The 17,474-nt window shown below is 39.8% G+C and overlaps 2 protein-coding genes across 6 annotated transcripts in view; one reads left to right on the top strand and one right to left on the bottom strand.

Moving 5' to 3' along the window:
* FRMD7 (FERM domain containing 7) overlaps positions 1–3,781 on the top strand; it is a 52,277-nt gene extending 48,496 nt beyond the window's left edge. For all 5 annotated transcript variants that reach the window (XM_045050429.1, XM_019824304.3, XM_045050430.1 and 2 more), the window contains 3 exons: positions 656–724; positions 835–910; positions 1,977–3,781. In XM_045050429.1, coding sequence (XP_044906364.1) covers positions 656–724; positions 835–910; positions 1,977–3,041 — 1,210 coding nt within the window. In that variant the 3' untranslated portion in view covers positions 3,042–3,781. The remainder of the gene's footprint in view (positions 1–655; positions 725–834; positions 911–1,976) is intronic.
* A 1,549-nt stretch (positions 3,782–5,330) lies between these two features.
* Positions 5,331–17,474, bottom strand: part of STK26 (serine/threonine kinase 26) — a 54,613-nt gene continuing 42,469 nt past the window's right edge. The window contains exons 5-12 of the mRNA XM_004000900.5: positions 14,020–14,128; positions 13,778–13,935; positions 12,197–12,382; positions 10,901–11,049; positions 9,561–9,654; positions 9,052–9,114; positions 8,832–8,968; positions 5,331–7,106 (exon numbers count right to left, since the gene is read on the bottom strand). Coding sequence (XP_004000949.1) covers positions 7,082–7,106; positions 8,832–8,968; positions 9,052–9,114; positions 9,561–9,654; positions 10,901–11,049; positions 12,197–12,382; positions 13,778–13,935; positions 14,020–14,128 — 921 coding nt within the window. The 3' untranslated portion in view covers positions 5,331–7,081. The remainder of the gene's footprint in view (positions 7,107–8,831; positions 8,969–9,051; positions 9,115–9,560; positions 9,655–10,900; positions 11,050–12,196; positions 12,383–13,777; positions 13,936–14,019; positions 14,129–17,474) is intronic.

Below are 17,474 nucleotides of genomic sequence, written 5' to 3'. Positions count from 1 at the left end.
TCCTGTTCAGAAGCTTTTAAAAATTTCCTGGGCTCTGCGTAGATGAGGTTGATATATGCCTGATATTTGGATAAGTGGGTATTATTCTTAATTACTGTGACGGTCAAAGATTCATGGCATATGTCATTCATGTGGACTTGACTTCAGCAGTAAACAAAGCTTTCAAGTTTTAGTAGCCTACTGGCTTATGGCTAGTGTTAATAAAATGTCTATCTCGGGGCACCTGGGTGGCTTAGTTAAGTGTCCAACTTCCACTTGGGTCATGATCTCACAGTTCGTGACTTCAAGTCCCTCATTGGACTCTGTGCTGTCAGCAGAGAGCCCACTTCAGATCCTCTGTCCCCCTCTCTCCCTGCCCCTCCCCCACTCACACTCACTCTCTCTCAAAAATAAACATTAAACATTTTTTTTGTTTATTTTTGAGAGAGAGAGAGAGAGAGAGAGCAAGCAGGGGAGGAGCTGAGAGAGGAAGACACAGAATCTAAAGCAGGCTCCAGGCTCCAAGCTGCCAACATGGAGCCCGACGTGGGGCTCGAACCCACGAACCGCGAGAACATGACCCGAGCCGAAGTTGGACGCTTAACCGACTGAGCCACCCAGGCTCCCCCCATCAAATCTTTTTTAAAATAAAATGTCTGTCTCATTCTTAAAATAGCGGAAGAACCCAACGGCAGCTTTTGGAATATGGAAAGAAAGGGAGGTTGAGGAGCTTACCATTCGAGAGGTACATGGTTTTCTCTCTCTCGTGTTGATTTTAAGTTGAATTAGAGAATTATATATGTTCTGTAGGTGCATGAAGACCATTTCAATTCCTTCTCTGTTTGGGGATTTCAGGAAACATTACCCATCTCAGTACCATGAACGGCAGTGCAGGTCGTCACCAGACCTCCTCTCTGATGTATCAAAACAAGTAAGGTTTCTGAAAATTCTTTCTGCTTTAGATAAATGTAATGCATCTACATTTCAAATGCTTTTAAGATTTGATTCTGCCAGAATCTCCCAGTGTGTAAAAAGGTGACTGTTTGAATAGGCTGGTCTCCTAGGGAGATCTGTCAGCTCAGTCTTTCCAGCCAATAGAAGACCATTTAATAAATGACCACTGGTGTGTACCTCATAGACTGGAAGGATATGGCACATTTTTAAATTGCACCTTGTATATTGCTAACATCTTGCAAAATGCAGATCCAAATGATTTTCTGTGGCTTTGCATGTTTAAAAGTAAAAGCTCTTCCTTTTTACCTAATGAAAATCTTAAGGCTTAGAGGAAGCTGTAAGGTCTTGGGTTAACGTTTTAAAGTACTCTTGCTGTGTAATTTTGTCACTTAATTTAAGAACAGTGCTGTTCTCCTGGAACAGTGAGATGATGGCTTCGTTTGGGTTTTATAGCATTAGCCACGTTAATTATTTTTCTTTGGCTCTCCCTAAAAAAAAAATAATAATAATTATAGGTCTCACAAACGCTCATGTCTTCATTCAGGTCATAGGCAGCTTTTATCTCAAAAGCTTCACAGAGGTATGATGCTGGAAGGTACCATCTAATCTATGACCCTCTCATGCCATTCATAGCCCTCCTTCCCACCATTTTACAGAAAATAGGGAGGAGGCTGGAGCAGGGAGGTTAGGGGACTTGCCTAAGGTCACACGGCAAGTCAAAGGCAGAACCAGAACCAGAAAGCAGAACCCCTGGCTCATTTGTAGAGCTACTAAACCGCACTGCTTAAAGTCCCGCGCTGGCTGGAGCACATGGAGAACTCAGAGGCTGGGCTTGGGGTGGCAGTGAGAAAGGAGAACGTCCTGTGTACTTTTTAGCGCAGGGATTGGGATATGGCACAAGTTATGGCCCTGCCTGGGACTAGAACATGGGTTGAAACGACCGTGTGAGAAATACGTTTGTGAAATTGGAGGCTACTTTGGATCCCTGCCCCCACCCCCACCAAACGACTCTTCTCTTCTTTCACCATGTCCTCCCTCTCAAGGTGGAAGATTTGAGACTAGCGTATGGCGGCGGATACTACCGAACCGCGAATGGGGTGCGAGCCTCGGAGCCCGTGCTGGACGGTAGGAGGAGGAGCTCCGCGGCCGAGGTGACGTTTGCCGCCGCGCCAGAGCCGTCCAAACCAGAGGCGGACCCCGCGTTGTTACATCAGTCCCAGAGCAGTTCCTCTTTCCCTTTTCTTTACACGGACCCCGATCCCAGAGACTACTTTGAGGGAAGGAGTCCTCTGAGCTCCTTCCAGCCGAGCTGTAAGTTTGCTGACAATCACATGAGCACACCTGCCGGCCTCACAAGTGAAGTGAGCCCAGCGAGGCGGCTGACTTACACAGATGTGCCCTATATACCTTGTACTGGCCAGCAGGTCAATATTATGCCTCCCCAAGTCTTTTTTTACGTGGACAGACCACCCCAGGTGCCCAGACGGTCTCCGATCTTGGCAGAGGAAAGGGAAAGGCCAGACAGCTCTCCAGGGCCCACTGCAACGAAGCCAGCCAAAAGGAGCCCAAGGAATGTCAGAATGAAGAGCTTTCAGCAAGACTTTGAAGAACTCCAAGAAGCTATGGCCGGCACCAGTGGTAGGAGCAACATCAACATAGATCTGGAAGCGGAAGACCCAAATTTAGAAGATGCGTTTGCATGTAACATTCAAGAGCAAACTCCCAAACGATCCCAGAGCCAATCAGATATGAAAACAATCCGTTTTCCTTTTGGGTCTGAATTCAGACCTTTAGGGCCTTGTCCTACTCTGAGTCGTAAAGCTGACTTTTTCCCATATATGTTTGCAGAGCAGGAGCTTCCAACAGTTTTAATGCATCAGGGAGCATCAGAAAGATACGTAGCTAGTGAATCCAGTGATTCAGAATCAGAAATTCTTAAATCGGACTACTACTCTTTGTATGGCAAAGGGATAAGGTCACCCATGGCCAGAATCCGCTTATCTTCTGGTAGTCTACAGCTAGATGAAGAGGACGAAGACGTTTCTTTCAGTACACCGACTGCTGAAGACAGGACTTTGCTAAAACCGTGTAATTACTTTTTAGCTTAGAAGTGTGAACGCCAGGAACATTCCTGGGCCAGTTCCATGTTGCCAACTTAGATTAAAAAAGAAAAAAAAAAGGAACCTTCTGCACAAACCGTTTTCTTAGTTACTACTCATTGGCATTAAGGGAATCTCCTGAGTTTGGGCACCGAGCTTATGAAAGATCCAGCTGCTGCCTCGTTCCTCAATCTCCTCTCTTCAAGTTTCCTCTGAAGTGACTCTGGAACATACCTTCTCGTCACCAGCACTGTTGTAGGGTGAGGTGGCCACTTATTATCTCCATGATACATTTCTCCATAGAGACGTTATCAGTGAAGTTCGCGCTCTTCCACATTGAAGAATGAGGACAGTATGGGTTGGCATATAGAATTGTGTCCTTTAGTGATTTAGTAGATTGTGACTATGTTGGTCATTTTGTTCTTAAACCATACTGCGACTAAAGGTTCCAGTGCAAGTGTTTCTGTGACGTGTTAAAGATTTTGATTTTTATAACATATATTAGGGGGAGCATGGCCCTCTGATGTCTCAGGAACAAGATGGTGGCATATATCCTCTCGGCAGAATACAAGTTTGTGATGCATCTGGGACTGGGAAAAGTTCTCAACCTCGGAAATTCATGAATTAATTTCTAAAGCCAGATATATGCCTGATGAAGATATGATGCTTGACTTATTTCTCTATTCTTAACTATTACATGTAGTGAAAGATAAAAGTCAACATGTTGGTTTATCTACTTTCTCCTGCAAGACTTAGTTTTTTTTTTTTTTTTTGCATGTATGTAGGCAAAGAAATGAGGTGAACAGAATTTTAATAAAGAGTGATGAACATCCATTTATTTAAAAAAATAAGTTGCAACTATGATCTTCATTTTGCTTGTTATTATTCTTTTGAAAAGTTTATTTGTCTAGAGAGAGTGAGAGAGAGCAAGCAGGGGAGGAACAGAGAGGGGAGAGAGAGAATCCAAGCAGGCTCTGTGCTGTCGGTCCAGAGCCTGAATGTGGGGCTCCATCTCACAAACTGTGAGATCATGACTTGAACTGAAATCAAGAGTTGGATGCGTAACCAGCTGAGCCACCCAGGCACCCCTGGGTCTTCATTTTGTTTTAATCAATTTCAGAAATGATTGGTTCTGGTTTATTACTAAAGGAAGGGACAGTTAGAAAATAAGAAAAAGGAAGGAGGGAGGTGAAAATGTATATTCAGGGATGAAGTGGTTGAACTGCGATTGCTGAAAAGAGAAAGGATCGTGCTAAAACCAGACTGAGTTCATGAACCAAGATTCTATTCCTGACCCATTCAGAATTTCCCTACTATTCCTCCTGGAAGGTACAGCATTCCATCTGAGAACTTCATTTATTGATTTTAATGTTAAGTACAACATATTTACAGGACAATGTTGGGTACTAACTTCAAACAAATGATGCAATTACATAAGCAAGCTATTTTTATACATGACTTAATGGAGAAAAGATGGATGGAATCGTTTTCTTACTTTCCTCATCCTTATATCAGAAAATATCCTTTTAACATACCTTTCTCTAGTCCTTTCCCTCATTCTAGCACTTTTTTCCCTGCTCCTTGAATCCTACCCAGTAACTCACAAATCTATCTAGCATCTATCTATCTATATTTGAGAGAGAGAGAGCACGAGCATGGGAGGGTAGAGACAGAGAGGGAGAGAGAGAATCCTAAGCAGTCTTCGTGCTGTCAGCGTGGAGCCTGATGTGGTGCTTTATCTCATGAACCATGAGATCATGACCTGAGCCAAAATCAAGATTCGGACGCTTAACTGACTCCCAGGCTCCCCAAGAAAAGCTATTTAATAGTAAGAATATATTGAAGTCCAGTTATGTATGTGTTAATCCTATAGATCCTCAAAGCTATATTAAGCTCATCTTCGACTTTTTCTCTAGGAAAACTCAAATTCCTTTAGGCTTATATGCTATTTCTCATCTCAGCTCTGGAAGTCTTTGTGAAATTTGTTTTCCCCAAAGAGCTATATGGTTCAAGTCTGTATATGATTTCCTAATAAAACTATTGTTAGGGTGACCGTACAACTTATTGTCCAACCTAGGACATTTCTGACTGAAAGAGGACTCTCAATAATTTCGTCATGACGGGGGGGCATATCTTCACTGTAGCTATAATCAATGTTTGAATATGAAGAATACCTTCTAGTTTCCAATGGAGACGTTGGTGTTAAATTTCCAACAGCAAATTAAAGGGCAAAGGAGAAAAAATTTGAAATAATTAAAATATGACACCATAACCCCCCTGGAGAAAACATACACTGAGGACCATGAAATTTAAATATTTATTTTTAACCCCCCCCCCCCACAACACTGGAGTATGCTTCACCTAGAAACAGTTTATAGGACTAGTAACTATAATGAATAAGCAATATAATTCCTACTCATGATGTGGCTGTGTTGTCAAGTTTCAAATAATCAATTTATAAATTTATTACCTTTGCTTTTACAAAAATATTCATTTAACCCATGACATGATTTGCAAAATTATTCCTAGACCTCTATAGGTTATAAACTGTATGTAATTGACTTTCAGTTCCATAGCAGGTGAACATTTCAACTGAACCATTACTTCAAAATACAATGTGTTAAAAGTAATTGTTACAGTATAGGCACCAATGAAAAGATTTTTCTTGGCATATGACATGACCACAACTTATTCAAGTGTCTGTATTATTACAGAAAAAGAGGAGGTAATGGCCACTTTGACTAAAACCTGTATTCTTGAAGAACGTCTTTCTTCTAATATTTGGCAATTATTCAGGTTTTTAGAAATGATTTCTGTGCAAAAACCAAATTGTGCAGATCTAAACCAGACGTTAACTATCAAAACTAATTAATACCAATAATTCTACAACTACTGAAAATATAGCCCCAGTTCAAAACTTAGGCAGGCATAATATATATATTGGGCTTAAAAGAAAAAAGGTATTACCCCATGTAACAGTACCATAAATATAACAGCTAATTAACTGTACAGTCTAACTTAACATTGTATGGACACAGATCATTCTGTACTATGGTTATTTTCATGTGAACTAAAAAATGCTTATTTAAATACCCTTTCAAAAATGAACAAACGATGCTTATGTACTAGATAATTATGAAGAACAAAAAAAGTATAAATAGTTTATAGGACATTTTACTACCATGACAAAAATATGCTGGTGTAAATTATATTCCTACCTGTTGATCAGGTATTTAATCACATGATTATCAGCTTTTTTTTAAGCCCCCCAAATCCAAGCATAAAATATGCAATATGAATTGAAGATTTTAAAAACGAAGCCTAATTCCTCCAGTACTGCCAAAAACCCATCCTTGGCTAATTAGTATTGCTTTAAATTCTCAACCATGTTAAATGAGGGTTAATAGCCTCTTCTAAAAGAGAAGGTAAATACTGTTGCTACATGTTGCCTATAAATGCTTCAAACACAGGGCTCTCAAATGTGATTGTCATTGAGCTGCCTGGGATATCATACCAATTTTGTATAAGAGTCAATACTTTTCCAGGTTTCATTGCCAAGAGCTTATTAAAAACTTCTGTCCTAAGAAGATATGACCTGTTTCCATCTCCCCACCAATAGTCATTTTTAGAAAATGCTTGGTTTAAAAGATAAAGTGTTTTGAGTCTTGATGATTTACAAAAGTTGAATATTTAGGATGACTTTGAAAGACCTGTATGTTTCTTGGGTGCACAGTTAACTAAAGATCAAAACATGAAAGGTATTCATCCCAGTAACTTAATAATGATACCTAAAAGCAAAACTGTATCGCAACATTTAGTAGAATACAGGTGAAACTACAGTATTAAAAGTTATTCCTTACAAAATAATCTCTTTAAGATATAAAATGATAAACACCATCACAAAATAGTTGAAGAGCTTCTTCCAAATCTTCAATGTTGCAAAGATCCAAAAGGCACATGGAGCTCATGAGTTAAGCATTGTTAAGCTTTAAGTAGCTTTGGTGGGTTTCTGAGTCCGTATGAAACAGAAGCCAATAATAAGAAGTTCCTTAGGGGGATTCATCTGCTGAACACCTATAAAATGAAGAAAAACGTAAACGGATACGTAACTATGTATGTTTTTATTTCTCAGCTGTGTGAACTCTGCAATGGAGGAACTGATTCAGCAAACCAAATTCTCTTACTGAATCTCCTCATGTAGAGGTTAAAATATAAAGCAGTTCAAAAATCCCTTCTGTATCTGATTTTACAACCTCCAACCGATTTGTCTGCAAATTGGAAAAGAGTGGGAAGTTGTCCATGAAAATCTATTGGATTTTTTAAAATATTTATTTCAGAGAGAGAGAGAGAGAATGAGAGAGAGAGAGAGAGAGAGAGAGAGAGAGAGAGAGAGAATATCTTAAGCAGGCTTCACACTGTCAGTGCAGAGCCTGATGCGGGGCTTGAACTCACAAACTGTGAGATCACAACTTGAACTGAAACCAAGAGTCAGACGCTCAGCCACCTGAGCCACCCAGGTGCCCCAAATCTATGGGATTTTTAAGAGGAGCTTCAGTTTATCTGTACAAGTAGGCTTCATCCGAGAGAAGATCCATCAGAGTATATGGTTTATAGGCTGTATAGTTTGTTCCAATTTGATCCCAGTGGCATCACAAATACAAAAACAAGTAGAAAGATGTACTGAGGGGCACCTGGGTGGTTCAGTTGGTTACACATCCGACTTCAGCTCAGGTCATGATCTCACGGTTTGTGAGTTCAAGCCCCTCATTGGGCTCTCTGCTGTCAGCACAGAGCCCACTTCAGATCCTCTGTACCCCGCCTTCTCTTTCTGCCCCCTCCCCACTCATTCTCTCAAAAACTATAACTAAAAAAAAAGAAAAAAAAAAAGAAAAATGCACTGAGAAGTGATATAATGGGATTGAGGCTAGAGTTAGTATTGCTTTATAACTTGTTTGAGCTAAGAAGCTGTGTGTTTGTGCATGCATATAAAGTCTTGTTTAAAAAGAGAATTTGTTGGGGTGCCTGGGTGGCTCCGTCGGTTAAGCACCGACTTCAGCTCAGATCATGATCTCGTGGTTTGTGAGTTTAAGCCCCACATCAGGCTCTGTGCTGACAGCTCAGAGCCTGGAGCCTGCTTTGGATGCTGTGTCTCCCTCTCTCTGCTCCTTCCCCACTTGTGCTGTCTCTCTCTATCTCTGAAAAATAAACATTAAAAAATTTAAAAGAATAAAAAAAATAAAAAGAGAATTTGCAAATGAAATGTGTGAACTGTACTGAATGGGAACGAAGTTAAACCAACAGCTCAAGAGACAGTGTGGAAACTGAAGTCAATCATAAGGACGTTTTATATTCTTCAGTGACCTCCTCTACCTAAAATCCTTCCTTTAACTTTTCTTACAGGGGTTAAACTTTAGCACCGGAAACTATGCGAATAGTAGTGTGATGAGGGTAGCGGCAAGAATGAAGGCATTCCTAAATGGTATTTACAAGGGCCCAAATAAAAATATGCTCCATATTGACCTTTTGTTTATATTCCTGCTAGCAGGCAGAGGAGAAAAACAACAAAACAGGCCATTTCATTCAGTGGAAAACGACCTTGTAATGCCCAAAGATAATAATTCCAAAAGCTAATGTTTAAGATGGGCAACAAACAACAGTTTTAAGCATACCACTATTTAAGAAGTGACTTAATAATGAGGAATGATTGCAATGACTGAATCAAGGTAATTCTATTGCATCACGAACTAACACCAACAGAAAATGTTAAAATAAACATTTTAAATGACATTTCAAGCTTACTTTTGGAATTTCTCAATTAATTTCTTCACCATTTTATCTGTGATGCCAGGACAGGCAGCTTCAGCCACAGCAATACTTTTCTCGAGTTCTTCAATTGCCTGATTCCTGCTAGCGTTGTTCTCATCCTGCTGTTTAAGCTGAGAAAGAATCAATAGCAATAACATTTAAAATTACTATACTTCTTGGCGTAGATATCCAAAGCTGATGAATCCATACTTACTTCAGCAAATGCAGGTGTGATTATCATAGACAAACAGCTCAGGGTCTGCACAAGATCTTGCTCCTTTGAACAAATAATTTAGATTATACACATGAAATTAAAATAATCATTCATGTTTTTCTTATTCCATAACAAGGGAGCACTAATTTGAATTCTCCCTCCCAAAAGACCCAATATAAGGCACGTCTCCATGCTTCCTTCCTAATTCCCATCCATCATCCAGAAGGCTTCTAACTTCTGGGATTACAATAGATATCCATAATTCCACTGGGTTTATGCACCTCTAAGTAAAATGCATTTAAAAACATACCAATGGCCACTTAAACGACTTCCATGACCTTTACTTAATTAGCTCAAAACTAATGGCAAATGAAGCATACTATGGACACTGGGAGGTAGACAGGAATTCAGGGGTATTAAATTCTAGTAATTTTTGGCCATCGTAATCTCACTATGTAGTTCAACAGAGTCTATCAAGAGGAAGTAAGTGATTATCTCCATGCACATACTGCCCCATTCTGTAGTTTCTTTGGATCAGGCTTCTTTCGCACGGTGGTAAAGCTCCATTCAGGATGAGTATTATTTTCTCTGCTGGTGGATTCCCTAAAGAGATTGCCCAAAATACTAATATAAGTTCCTAAATAATTCAGCTTGGTGAAAATATCAAATCAATGCAGCCACACTCTGAAGAGTTGTCCCGATATAGACAAAAATCATAGTATAAAAAAGGATGTGATCTCAGTTTCAGGTAGATACAATTTACTTGAAGAAGAGCAGTAGTTCTCAACTCTGAAGTATGCACCAGGATCACATGTGGAGACCTCTTATTGTACAGAAAGGCCTGCCCACACCCCTCCCCACTGACTGGATCAGGATCTCCTGTAGTGTGGCTTTTGATTCTTTAAAACAATTTTTTTCATGTTTGTTTGTTTGTTTATTTTAAGAGTGAGAGAATCCCAAGCAGGCTCCACACTGTCCGTGCAGAGCCCGATGTGGGACTTGAACTCACAAACCGTGAGATCATGACCTGAGCCAAAACCAAGAGATGGACGCTTAACCGACTGAGCCACCCAGGCGCCCCTTTGGATTCTTTTTTAACATTCCGTGTGCTACTTTCATGGGCCGCTAAGGCCAACAAACCATTACAACAAGGCACAAAAATCATCCTGGTATTTTTTATTGTTTTCAAAAGTAGGGCAATTTCTCATAAAGGCAGGACTCTGAGAGTATTGTCTAAAGAAATTTGGTGTTGTCTTTGTGCCAATTCATCAAGTGGAAGAGAAAATTCTGGTATAACCCACAGACTTTCCTAGTCTAAATTAAGTTATGGACTTAGAAGATAAGATGTCAATGTAAATGCTGCAGTTAAAAACTGGTGTAGCTTTTTTAGGAGGGTCCAAATCACACATAAATGAATACTTAAATATATCAGTCTGATCACAGTTCAGGACATGGCCAAGAGGTGGGAAAGGCCTGGCAGTCAGTGCTCCAGAGGGATTTTGCAGGTTTCCCCCAAAGTATGAGAAGACATAGCCTTTATCACTTTGGGCAAACTGATGTAACACTTTTAATAGAATCTTGTTCCAAAATTTTGTAATATACTCAAGTATCCACTAGGGGTTAGACTGAGACCATTTAAAACTAGAGCAATCCACTTCTAAGAAAAAACATGTTTCTAAATTCATTGTACTGCACAGACTGTGATTTTAAAAGCTTTTCACAGTTTCTACTATAAAAATTGAAAATACAGCTTCCATTTTATGCTAGAGAAAGCATAGTGGATACTGGTTAGAAGATACGCAGTATTCGAACGGGCTACCTACATAACAATGAAATGATTTGTACATACGAATCAGAGCCCTCAGAATCAGATTCATCATCACTGTGCCCTTCTGCCTTCCATCTCTTAAATCGATCTATCAGTTCGGTCAGATAAGAAGTCTTCTTTGAATTTTTTACAATGAATTTGTGTTTCAGAAGTTCTTTAGCTGTAGGACGCTAGGGAAAGATATGAAGGTCACATGAATATTTCGAGGCCCTTTATGATTGCAAGGTGTGGTAAAAAAAAGTAACTTCCATTATTAAGCTGAAAAGGTATGGCTGAAAAGTATGTCTACAGACACAAGGACAGCTAAAATGCTGTAGGGCAATGGCTAATTCTACTCTTTGAAGTGGCTCAAGGCAACCAAATTAAATTTACTACTCTGGTACCAATTTGTTCAAACACAATGGACAAAAAGGTGGCCTGTCCACCAGCAAACTGGCAGGTGGGGCCTTCTCCAAAGCAGAGAGACACGTGGCAAGGTTTTGAAAATGGAGTAAAAATTTACAACCATTTCACAATAGTGCTTTAAAAATACTTATATTTACTGTAAGTTGAAAAAACTGGATGAAAACTAGCAAGGCTAAAACTTTTATTATCATCTGCACCTATCATGTGATCCCCAGATTAATCCTCTCCCCGTCACACGTGAATTCATACTGCACCTAAATACAAATGCCACATCCTGTGGGGGATATTTCGCTCCTAGTATTTTGTCAATATCAGAATGTTCATTCTCAATTTTAAAACAGTTACATCACAACTTAGTTCTTGTACACTTCTAGCTTCTAGAAGTCACCAGGCAGCTTTATTTTGGAAGTAGTAAAGCAACTGTGATCAAATCTGCCAGGTAAATGAGTGGAGTTCACTAGACATCAGTAAAAACATGCAACTTCATGTTGGAATTTCTCAACGTTAAATTTTGAAACGAGTGAAAGGCACACATAACTTTTCATGAAAAATGAAAACACTGTTGAATAAATATCACTGTGAATAGTTACACGTGTGCTTTAATAGTGACATCCTACAACAGAAACCTTATTTCTCAAATTTCCTTCCTGCTGAAATAGGAAATGATCAATAGAATAAGGAGGAAGCTAGGGGCCATGAGCAAGAGAAAAAGATACAGGGCAAGGAGAAAAGGAAGTAAGGACCTTGTTAAGAACTGAACAGAATTAGCAAGATAGGGGGGAGAACCAGGTTCCTAGAAGGATCTTAGACAATTTTCCCATGCACTGTATTCCCCACTGTAGAAAAACTACATTTGCTTTAAATAGCTTTAATAATAGAAAACAAATAGTAGTAAGAGCAATATATACTCACAAATGATGGATCTTTGTTCAGGCAAGCATCAATAAACTCCTTGAAGGACTTAGTAAAGTCTCCAACAAGAGTTGGAGGGTTGTTTTTTGGAATAAGAAACAGAACTCTCATTGGATGCATATCAGAGTTGGGTGGCTCTCCTTTGGCTAGCTCAATAGCAGTAATTCCCAATGACCAAATGTCAGCCTGAGGTAAGAGAAAGAAAAAAATATTACCTTGAAATTCCATTCCAGCAGACTGCCACAAAATAGCCTATGGGTCATATGATATTAAAGTGTCCTGGGGCACCTGGGTGGCTCAGTGGGTTGAGCGTGTGACTCTTGGTTTTGGCTCAGGTCATGATCTCAATCTCATGATTCATGAGGTCGAGCCCGGTGTCAGGCTTCTTGCTGACAGTGTGGAGCCTGCTTCTCTTTCTGCCCCTCCCCTGCTCACTCTCTCTCTCTCTCAAAATAAATAAATAAACTTTAAAAAAGGTGTCTTAAAAGGAGTGCCTGGCTGGCTCACCTGGAAGAGCATGCAATTCTTGACCTTGGGGTAGTAGATTCAAGCCCCAAGTTGAGGGCAGAGAGGACAGACATACATACATAAACAAACTCAAAAAAAAAAAAATGAAGTGTCTCAAGAAATGCAATGGCAATAAATTTTTATTAATATAATTCATTTATTTAAAAAAATTAACAAATTCCTGGGGTGACTGGATGGCTCAGTCAGTTCCGTGTCTAACTCTTGATCTCAGCTCAGGTCTTGATCTTAAGGGTGGTGAGGTCAAGTCCCACATTGGGCTCAGCACTGGGTGTGAAGCCTACTTAAAAAAAGAATTATCGGATGAGCACCGGGTGTTGTATGGAAACTAATTTGACAATAGATTTCATAAAAAAAAAAGAATTATCAAATTCCCTAACTTTTTGCCTGGCACCATATTCTAGATACTGAGGATTCCAGTGGTGAATAAAGCAGACAAAAATCTCTGCTCTGAAGGGGCTTGTGTTCTAACGGAAGAGACAAATATGTAAATTATACAATGTCAGATGGTGCTAGGTTCAATGAAGAAAATAACAAATCAGGATCACAGAATAATGGATGATTGCAAGGGGTTGCAAATTTACATGGGATGGCTAGGGAAGACTATTCTGTGAGGTAATGTTTAAGCAGAGACCTGATTGGGAGGAAAGTTATTCCAGATAGAAGGAATGGTGAGTGCAAAGGTCCTGAGGCCAGAGCGTACTTGCTATGTTTGTGGGACATAGCACCCACTGTGGCCAAAGCAGATAGAATATAGAGGGAGAGTAATAAGAGATGAGGTTGAGGAGGCAGACAAGGACCAGATCATCAAGAGCCATGTATGTGATAGTAAGGACTTTGGATTTTATTCTAAGTGGAATGGAAGGCCATTGAAGGGAATAAGGTCCAAATATGATCAGCATCCAGGGAACTAATGGGTTAGCAGTAACACTTGACATAACTCTAGCTTTAGAAATACTTCTAAAACAAGGAAAACTGGGACGGTTTATTATATAGAATAGCACGCTCTATAAAACCTATTATTAAAAACTAAAGTTTGTACAGGTAACACTTTACTTTTGAGTCATAAGCCGACTGTTGAATAACTTCAGGAGCCATCCAAAATGGTGTTCCCACAAAGGTATTTCTTTTAATTTGTGTATCTGTCAGCTGGCCAGCAACTCCAAAGTCAGCAAGTTTAACATCTCCTTGTTCTGACAGCAAGACGTTGGCAGCTAGGAGGAAAAAAGAAACAAAAAACGCTCAGTTTCCTCAGAATGCAGCTACTTTTCTCAGGTTCATGTAAGATTTTTGTATACCTTTTATGTCTCGGTGAATTTTCTTTTCTGAATGCAGATAGTCCAGACCTTTCAAAATTTCCTTTAGCATGGTAGCAATCTGGAACTCATCAAATGGACCAGCTCGAAGCTTAGGGGGAAAACACACACACTTTTACAAACATATATAAGTTCCAAACAATGAAGTACTAACTTGATATGATCTTTGAAATAAGGGAATCACTTAGATATATGAAGCAATTCTGCTCATTAAGCCAATATTTAAACAAAGGAGAAAAAGATTAAAAAGGTAAGGGAAGATAGTAAACAAGTTAAGGCTGTAAACATGGTTAAGGCTGAAATGGTTTTTAAATGGATTAGATTTAATCTCAAAAGATAATACAAGCAGTGTTACCTCTGTATGTACTAGCTCCAAATCGTGAGGTTCTTAAATATTTACATCAAAGATTTAAGAAATACTCTTAAATAATGACAGAACTAGCTTTCTTTTCTTTTCTTTCTTTCTTTGGCTAGGAAAAAAGAAATCAGCTACTTAAAATTTGACATTTGCTATTTAAATATTAACTATTTACACTAAACTGATTTTGAGATCAAAAAGTCTGTAAGATTTCCGCAGCAACTCAGCTCAATGGTACAGGTCAGCCACAGCACAGTTCTTAGCATTTATGTATCTCAATAACACTGTAAAGCAGGCAGCCTTTCCGAGGCTGAGATTTTAAAAGTTAGTCAGGAATACAACAATTAATCTGTTCAGACTTCATTGTAAAAAAAAAAAAAAAAAAAAAGATCGAATCATGAAGGGGTATGGTTTTTTAACTAAATGTAACACATTTCCCCTTTCTTTCCCCATCCCCGTCCTAAAGCCAATAGTTCCAACTGGAATACAAGGAAAGCAATGATTAGGTTTCGGGAGAATTTGTAATGGAGTATCTGAAAATCTCCCTTTAAAATAAATGGCTATTTTAAAATTCTGGTACCTCATAAAGCACAAACAGTGGACTGTACAATATTATTACAGGAAGGGTGGGAATCTGAAGTCAGGGCTGAGGTTGAGCTGTTTGCTGGAAGGAGGGAGGAGGTGGTGAAAATCAAACATCGCCCACTCTGCCTCACACTGGGAGGGATTCACAGCTCTTTGGCACCTTGTGTATTTCATCTTTCATGAATGCCATATTTATTCTGAATAAAGGGCACTTTCATGTTGCAATTTAACAGCTTAAAATAGAACCCATACTTCAGTTTCACCACTAAATATTAGCTGTGGTCTGGATATACAGTATACTCCAGGGATGCCCGTAGTTCAATAGGTGCCTTTCCTAGGTAACATTATCTATTTACTTATAAGTCTATTAACTTCCACTCCAAAAGTTTCTATTTAAACAGTAGTGATTAAAGTTGTTCTCAAAGGTGAAAATGGCATTTTATTGATTGCCGGCAATGAAATTCTGAGGTACTACCAAATAATTTAAAGACAAATGTTGGTACCACTGATCAGAAAATGTTGACAGGGCCAGAGGAGGTATGCCCTCACTCACTTAAGAAACTGGGCAAGGTCTGGGATGCCCAGGTGGCTCAGTCGGTTGAGCATCCGACTTCAGCTCAGGTCATGATCTCACAGCTTGCGGGTTCGAGCCCCGCGTCGGACTCCGTGCTGATAGCTCGGAGCCAGGAGCCTGCTTTGGATTCTGTGTCTCCCTCTCTCTCTGCCCCTCCCCTGCTCACGCTGTCTCTGTCTCTCAAAAATAAAATAAACATTAAAAAAAAGAAATTGGGCAAGGTATATATAAGGGACACTACTTATCATTCTGAAGGGCTTCTGAAAGTGGCCTGGATAAGCCAGTGTGTTACCTAATACAGAATTTTAAAGAATATATTTAAGTAAAAACAAACAAAGAAGAGGTCCTCAAGACCCACGGGCTCATCTGGTATATTTAGGTCCAGCTTCAAATTCAGGAAAAATAAAATCTCAATTAACTGGGTACTGGAGGAAGATGGTGGAGTCGGGGAGAAGCCATGGCAGGGCAATGGGAACTGGGTAGTACAGCTGGGTTTTTCTGGTGCATTATCAGACAGAAAACTCTTTCAAGCCTTGTGGTTAAAATGTATCATTAGCCATGTCGACAATGATGAGAGAAGGAGAAAAAAGGGAGCTGGAATGATAGAGGAGGTAAAGTAGATGGAACAGAGATTGCTATTCCCTGGGAGAGAGAGAACGCTGAGATCTTGGTCCACTGTCCCTGGAGTGCATAACTGAACTTGTCTTCAGTGGCCAAAGACAGTGCCGTGTCTCTAATAGCTAATATCTCTGCCTCCAGGGCCAGTGTACTGGCCTTATTGTCAACTGAGGACATGCAAGAGCGGGTCACCTGCTCTTTCACAGACTGTATACTTGTGGGCCTGGGGATCTTCCCCGCTCCTGTGACTTTCAGCTGGTCCTAATGCAGCAGGTTATGTCAGTGCCTTCTCTTACGGTTAGCATATTGTTTCCAACTTTTGTCTTTGGTGCTCATATTTTATCCTCCTAACCTTATCATATGTGTTTTTGTTGTAAGCCACTGCAATTCCACTGGAAAGAAGTGAGGTATGATTTAAAAAAATCAGAGTCTGTTCATGTATAACTAATTTTTTTCAAGAATGGGAGAGAATCGGGGTGCCTGGGTGGCTCAGTCGATTAAGTGTCCAACTTCAGCTCAGGTCACGATCTCGTGGTTCACGAGTTTGAGCCCCGCGTCGGGCTCTGTGCTGGTGGCTCCGAGCCTGGAGCCTGCTTCAGATTCTGTGTCTCCCTCTCTCTCTGCCCCTCCCCCACTCATGCTCTGTCTGTCTCTCTCTCTCTCAAAAATAAATAAACATTAAAAAAGTTAAAAAAAAGGAATGGGAGAGAATCTTGAAGTATACACTATAAAATGTTGATGTCAATTACAAGTCATAATCGCATTCCATTATTTAGGCACCAATTTAAAGTGAGAAATATTGGGGCACCTGGCTGGCTCAGTCAGCATGTGACTCTCGGGGTTGTGAGTTCGAGCCCCATGATGGGTGTAGAGATTACTTAAAAATAAAATCTTAAAGTGACAAATATTCTCTTCTCAGCATCCCTGTCGTTTTTTCTTGTCCCTGGTAGCAGTGCCCTCTCTCAAACCCAATCCTTCTTAGATTCCCCAAATGATAGCATTTGTTTGTACGGCACTATACACGGAGAAGAAACAGCACATTTTCTCATCATTTGCCCTCCTTACAAAGGCCAATTAAATGTTTATAATTCAATCACGGTATTATTCAATTCTTGAGCTAGGGACACAAACCTCGAGAGATCATTCATCTAATTTCTTCATTCAACATGTGAGGAAATTAAGGCACAGAGGTTCAATGACTTGTCCATTATTAGCCAGCTAGTCAACGGCAGAACCAGGTCTAGGACGTAGGTCTCTTGATTTTTAGCTACGACAGGGCTAAAAACATCTTAAGTTTATTGA

Source organism: Felis catus, chromosome X (genome assembly GCF_018350175.1).
Source record: "Felis catus isolate Fca126 chromosome X, F.catus_Fca126_mat1.0, whole genome shotgun sequence".
In the NCBI taxonomy this organism is placed as follows: domain Eukaryota; kingdom Metazoa; phylum Chordata; class Mammalia; order Carnivora; family Felidae; genus Felis; species Felis catus.
This window is presented reverse-complemented; position numbering and strand designations above follow the sequence as displayed.